This window comes from Henckelia pumila, chromosome 4 (genome assembly GCF_033568475.1).
Source record: "Henckelia pumila isolate YLH828 chromosome 4, ASM3356847v2, whole genome shotgun sequence".
NCBI classification, from domain to species: Eukaryota; Viridiplantae; Streptophyta; class Magnoliopsida; order Lamiales; family Gesneriaceae; genus Henckelia; species Henckelia pumila.
This window is the reverse complement of record NC_133123.1, coordinates 199,555,535-199,562,200: the sequence shown is the minus strand read 5'-3', so window position 1 is coordinate 199,562,200 and position 6,666 is coordinate 199,555,535. Positions and strand designations below refer to the sequence as shown.

The 6,666-nt window shown below is 41.7% G+C and overlaps 1 protein-coding gene across 1 annotated transcript; it reads left to right on the top strand.

Annotated features, from left to right (window-relative positions):
- The first annotated feature begins 1,863 nt into the window (after positions 1–1,863).
- LOC140862588 (uncharacterized) lies at positions 1,864–2,421 on the top strand. The gene has a single exon (XM_073265621.1). It carries the CDS (start codon positions 1,864–1,866, stop codon positions 2,419–2,421), a length of 558 nt encoding a protein of 185 aa, XP_073121722.1.
- Positions 2,422–6,666: the final 4,245 nt, after the last annotated feature.

Here is a 6,666-nt window from a genome sequence, read left to right as displayed (position 1 = left end):
AACAAATCTCGAAAACCAAGAACACATCAATTGAGTTCCAAAATTTTAATTATTTTTTGGTCTGATATTTTGCTAATAATGAGAGATTAAGGGTCGATTCCATTAAGATGGATCATCTTGGCGATCTAGCTGAGTAAGCTTTATTTTTTCTTCTATTTTTTGGATTTTTTTCCAGTTTTTTGGTGGTTTTTAGCTGTATGTAGTATTCATAGCTTGCTTTGGGAGCTCCTTTTTTTTCGTTTGGCTCATATTTTTGTTTGGTTTGGAAATATCTGTGTAGTGCGAGTATTTTTCTGTGTTTGAGTAGGATGAGAAGTATGAGTGCTAATTAGGATTTTGTGGTGTGTTGGGATGAGAAATGCGCAAATATGGCAGACCAATTCTATCCATCTTGTAACCGAAGTTATACATATTGACTTATCATCTTGTTAATGATCAATGAATATATAAATATACTAGCATTTCACTCATATGTTTAAATTATTATTTTATGTAATTAATATTTAAAATTAGTAAGTATAATCCTTTAAATAATTATTTAAAATATTGATATACTGTAATGAATATATTTAAAATTTAAATAATTATAATATAAAAAATATTCATGGCATTTGAGAAAATGTTTAAATGAGGACAATGCTATTAGCAATCACAAGTAGCAGCAAAAAATGTAAAATGTAATAAATGGATTTGCAACCTGCCACTTAAGTGAATGAGATTAGCATTGACAGATAAATTCAACTCCACTTGAAATTATGTATTTCGGCTCAACTCCATTTTCGATTGGCCGAGATGCAATTAAGGCAAGAAATATGACCTTTAATTTGTCAAGATGGAAAGCAGGTGACGATTTTTCTGTGTTCTGCGTTCAAGAACAAGCCATACGGCTGGAACAACATCATAAACATTAACAGATTGAAAATCTCAGGGATATTTCACGAAGAGAAGAATATATTTTAGTACAAAAATTTGAGCGTCGAATCGCATTCAATAGGTTCACAAGAATTCAAATACCGAACAAAATACGAATGAGAATAACTAAATAAATCAAACTTTAACGAATAAACAAAGAATTTTTGCTCAGAACTATAGACTCACACTCTACAGAGAAGAATTCAAACAAAAAAAAAACATGAGAAATTACCTCGAAACCGGTACAGAAGCTGCCAAATGCACGAGGATACAATCAAGATTGTCTTCGAACGAGAACGACGGATTTGGGGCGAAAAGCTAAGAGGAGTCGAGGCTTCTAGATCTGCATTAAGATTGATTAAGATCCGAAAGACTATTACAGGGTATTTGTTTTTTTAATGAGTTAATACGTGTGTTGAGTTTGGAAAATATATAAATAACTACAGCGTGTTTGAGTTTTAGCGTTTCTTTGTACATATAAATAGGACAGGAGCTTTGCATTGTACAGAACAATTTATTTTTCCTTCCAACAGAAAATGATGAATATTTTTATCGCCAATTACTTGTTCCTCTTTCTTCAGTTTTAACATGGTATCAAAGCAAGGTTGATCGATCATAGCTGATCAATTATTTTTTCAGATCTGCATCTGCATTCTTCTGTTCTTATTTCATTCAATTTCTTCCAACAAATTCATCAATACAATGATCACAGGAGGTTTTGATGTTGCGGATCCGCTCTACATAAATCCATCTGATACATCAGGACTCAATTTGATCACTGAACACTTGATCGGGACTGAGAATTACGGAATCTGGAGTCGTGCAATGTTAATTGCGCTTCGAGCTAAAAATAAGATCGCATTCATTAATGGAAGTTGTAAGAAGCCAGATCCTGAATCGGACACCTTATTGTAGTGGGAAAGGTGTAATGCGATCGTTCTATCATGGATTATGAACTCTATTTCTAAGGAGATATTTGCTGGAATTGTGTATTCAACAGAGGCGCTGATAGTATGGGAAGATCTACGGGAAAGATTTGACAAAGTACACGGATCGAGGATCTTCACACTTCATCGAGATATTGGACGTCTGGTTCAAGGTAATAGTACGATTTCAGTCTATTTCTCGAAACTTAGACAACTGTGGGATGAGTATTCTTCTATGGTGACATTGCCGTCGTGTAAGTGTGAATCTGCAATGAAATTTGTTGAGTATGAGCAGCAACACAAGTTACTTCAATTCCTTATGGGACTGAATGAGAGTTATGCTTTGATTCGTAGTCATGTTTTGATGATGACTCCACTTCCAACTGTCAGTCATGCATTTGCTATTATCTCACAAGAAGAGTCGCATCGCAATCTATCTAGTGTATCTCCTGACCTCCCGACATCTGTCTTTTACTCTGCTCAAGATAAAAGAAAGAGCAATGTTTGCTGTGAACATTGCAATTGGCCTGGACATAATAAGGAGAATTGCTACAGATTGATAGGATATCCTCCTGGACTGTAGTGACCCTTACCTGGATCACCTACTAAACAGAACTTAGGCATGCAATTAACTTAATTAAACAGATATCAGAATAAAACTGCGGAAACCATAAATATTATAAAATCTCAAGTAAAGGAATCTGTAATTTATCCAAATAATATACAACCAAATCGAATAGCTGTATAAACCCAAACAACAGTAATAAAACCTAGAAGAAGCTCCAGCTGGCCAACCACTGACTAGCCCCTCCTGGATCCACCCTCCTCGTCCAATCGCAAACCTGCCCCATGGAATAGGGTGTCCAGAAACACAGAGTATGAGACGTGAGTATAAAACGCTCAGTACGAGAGTATGAGTATACATGCATGCAAAGTGAACTCCCTATAAACTCGAGGTCAAGGATCAGATAACAGAGACAGACCGGGCCCTGGTATGTAGCACGCTGTGCCGTCGCTTCAGGAGGTGGCTCCCATACCGAGATAACCGTGGATACGCCGGACCCAAATCGATGGAAGTCCATCCACTAACAGGATAGGGTACAACCCTACTAACAGACATCTCGAAAGAGATACAGCAAGATGCAAATGAATGCAGCATAATATCATGGCATATAAATCATGCAGTCACATAATACATGCATACTCAGTCAGGATATCTCGAACAGTACTTCCGTACCTCAATACAGTGCAAGCTCTACCAACTCTAGGTCCACGCCTATAGTCTGCTCTACACTGCCAAATGATACTACTATCATTAAAGTGATTTAAAAGTCTTAACTAAGCTATTGCATACTTCTAAATATTTATAGGAAGCAAAAGCTATACCTTCGTCCGTCGTTAGCCCTTTGATGTCGATGCCTCCAGAACTTGGGCACAACTCCGCTACGACTATCGAACGCCTTGCCGACCTCTGGGCCAAGCCTAAGAAGACTAGAATAGCTCCAAAAGGACTAGAATAGAAAGGAAAACTCGGAATTGGCAAATGAAAGTGAAGCCTCGGCCTTCTATTTATAGACAACGATCGGAACTTCCGATCCCCGATCGGAACGTCCGATCCTGCCATCGGAGCTTCTGAAGATCCTGATCTGCCACGTGTCAAAATATCACTTGTTGAATCCGGATAGGGGTGCTCGGAGCTTCCGGTCCTGATCGGAGCTTTCGATCTAACCACACGTCATGAATGACGTAATATCATCGGTGCCTCCGATCGCTCATCGGAGCTTCCGATCCTGTTCGGAGCTTCCGATCGTGCCTTCGAAACTTCTGATCCGTCCGATACCCAATTTATTTAATTAGCATTAATCCTTTGATTACTCAATTAGGGTACGGGCTACTACATTCTCCACCACTTAAGATATTTCGTCCTCGAAATCAGATCTTAAGTACCGAATGAAATACAGAAATAAGAAATATTCTTTATTCAAATCCAACGTTTACAGAGTTTGCAACTGAATACAACTAAAGAATAAAATCAAAACAACTCAGGATGGTCTTCACGCATCCTGTCCTCAAGCTCCCAAGTAGCTTCCTCAGTGCCTCGGCGCTGCCACTGAACTAAAATCAAAGGAATGACTTTGTTCCGCAAAACCTTATCCTTATAATCCAGGATACGAAGAGGTTTCTCAACATAAGTCAAATCCTTGTTCACCTGAACCTCAGACCGCTGCAGAATATGAGATTCATCCGCCACATACCGTCGCAACAGAGATACGTGGAACACGTCGTGAATACTGGATAGATGCGGTGGCAAAGCTAGTCGATAAGCCAAATCGCCAATGCTCTCCAAGATCTCAAACGGACCGATAAACCTGGGAGACAACTTGCCCTTAAGGCCAAATCTGAGAATCTTGCGGAAAGGTGACACTCTCATAAACACTTTCTCCCCGACGTCGAACTGCAAAGGCCTACGCTTGATATTAGCATAGCTGGCCTGACGATCCTGTGCAGTCTTAATCCGTTTCTTGATTTGATCAACAATGTCTATCGCCTGCTGGATAAACTCCGGTCCCTCAGCCTATCTCTCCCCCACCTCTTCCCAGAAGAGTGGGGTACGACAACGTCGTCCGTACAACGCCTCAAAAGGTGACATCCCAATACTAGTATGATAGCTATTGTTGTACGCGAAATCGATCAACGGCAAATGATCCTGCCAGGCTGAACCAAAATTCATGACGCACGCTCTAAGCATATCCTCTAAAGTACGGATAGTGCGCTCTGACTGACCATCAGTCTCCGGATGATAGGCAGTACTCAAACTGAGAGTAGTACCCATCGCACGCTGAACACTCCCCCAAAATCTAGAAGTGAACCTGGGGTCCCGATCGCTGACAATGCTTACAGGCACTCCATGAAGTCGAATGATCTCCTGAATGTACATCCGTGCCATACGATCCACAGAGTACTCTCGGCTATAGGCAATGAAATGCGCTGACTTGGTGAGTCGGTCCACCAAAACCCAGATAGCATCACAGTTCCTCGGGGATACCGGCAAATGGGTCACAAAGTCCATTGTGATAAACTCCCATTTCCATTCAGGAATAGGCAGACTATGAAGCAATCCTCCAGGTCGTCGGTGCTCTGCCTTAACCTGTTGACATACCAAACATCTCGAAACAAACTGATAAACATTGCGTTTCATTCCCTTCCACCAAAAACGAGTACGTAGATCCTTGTACATCTTGTTGCTCCCAGGATGAATAGTCAACTTAGTGCGATGTGCCTGAGACAAAATCTCCTCTCGCAACTCTTCATCCTGTGGAATCATAAGCCTACCAGACAAACACAGAAAACCATCTGACTGATAATGAAATCCAGACGAGCTACCCTCGTTAGCTAGACGAGCTAAACACTGGGTCTTCGAATCAGTCATCTGAGCATCTCGGATCCGCGAATACAAGGCTGGCTCAGATAATATTGCAAACATCTGGATACTCTGCATACCTTTCTTACGCTTGAAGGTATAACCTGAAGTACAACAATCACTGATCGCACTAGACATCGAACAAGTCTGAAGTGCGGATAGTCGCACCTTGCGACTCAAGGCGTCAGCGGTGATATTAGCAGCTCCCGGATGGTACTTAATCTCGAAATCATAGTCCTTAAGCAAGTCCATCCAACGTCTCTGCCTCATGTTCAACTCCGCCTGAGTGAACAAATACTTGAGACTCTTATGGTCGGTGAAGATCTCAAATTTCTCGCCATACAGATAATGACGCCAGATCTTCAAAGGGAACACAATGGCTGCTAACTCCAAATCGTGGACTGGATAGTTGTCCTCGTGAAGCTTCAACTGTCTAGAAGCGTATGCGATCACATGCCCATTCTGAGTCAGAACACAACCTAACCCCTGAAGAGAAGCATCAGTGTATACCACATACCCTCTAGATCCTGACGGTAATGCCAACACTGGCGCAGAAGTCAACCGCCGTCGAAGCTCACAGAAATTCTCCTCATACTCGGAGGACCACTCGAAATCCACACCCTTGAGGGTAAGCTGCGTCAACGGTCGAGCTAACTGAGAGAAGTTCAGAATGAAGCGACGATAATACCCTGCTAGACCCAGAAAACTACGGATCTCAGCAACTGTCGTCGGACGCGACCAATTAAGTACCGCTTCAATCTTGCTTGGATCAACAGAAATCCCCTCCTTGGATATGATATGGCCAAGAAAGACCACTCTATCCATCCAGAACTCACACTTACTCAGCTTAGCGTACAACTGCTCATCTCGAAGAGTCTGCAGTACCAACCGCAAGTGAGAAACATGCTCTTCCGTATTACGCGAATACACCAAGAAACTTGTCCAAATACTCCCTGAAGACACGGTTCATCAGATCCATGAATATAGCCAGCGCATTAGTCAAACCAAATGGCATCACTAGGAACTCGTAATGCCCATAGCGAGTACGGAATACAGTCTTGGCTACGTCCTGATCATGGATTCTCAACTGATGATACCCAGATCTAAAGTCAATCTTGGAGTAAACTGACGTGCCCTGCAGCTGACCAAACAAGTCATCAATACGAGGCAACGGATACTTGTTCTTCACAATGACTCGATTCAGCTGCCGATAGTCAATGCACAGCCGCATCAACCCATACTTCTTCTTCACGAAGAGAACAGGAGCTCCCCAAGGAGATACACTAGGACGAATGTACCCCTTGTCCAAAAGATCCTGTAGCTAATTCTTCAACTCACGCATCTCTGACGGAGCCAGACGATACGGTGCTCTAGAAATAAGCGAAGTACCCGGCATCAACTCTATGC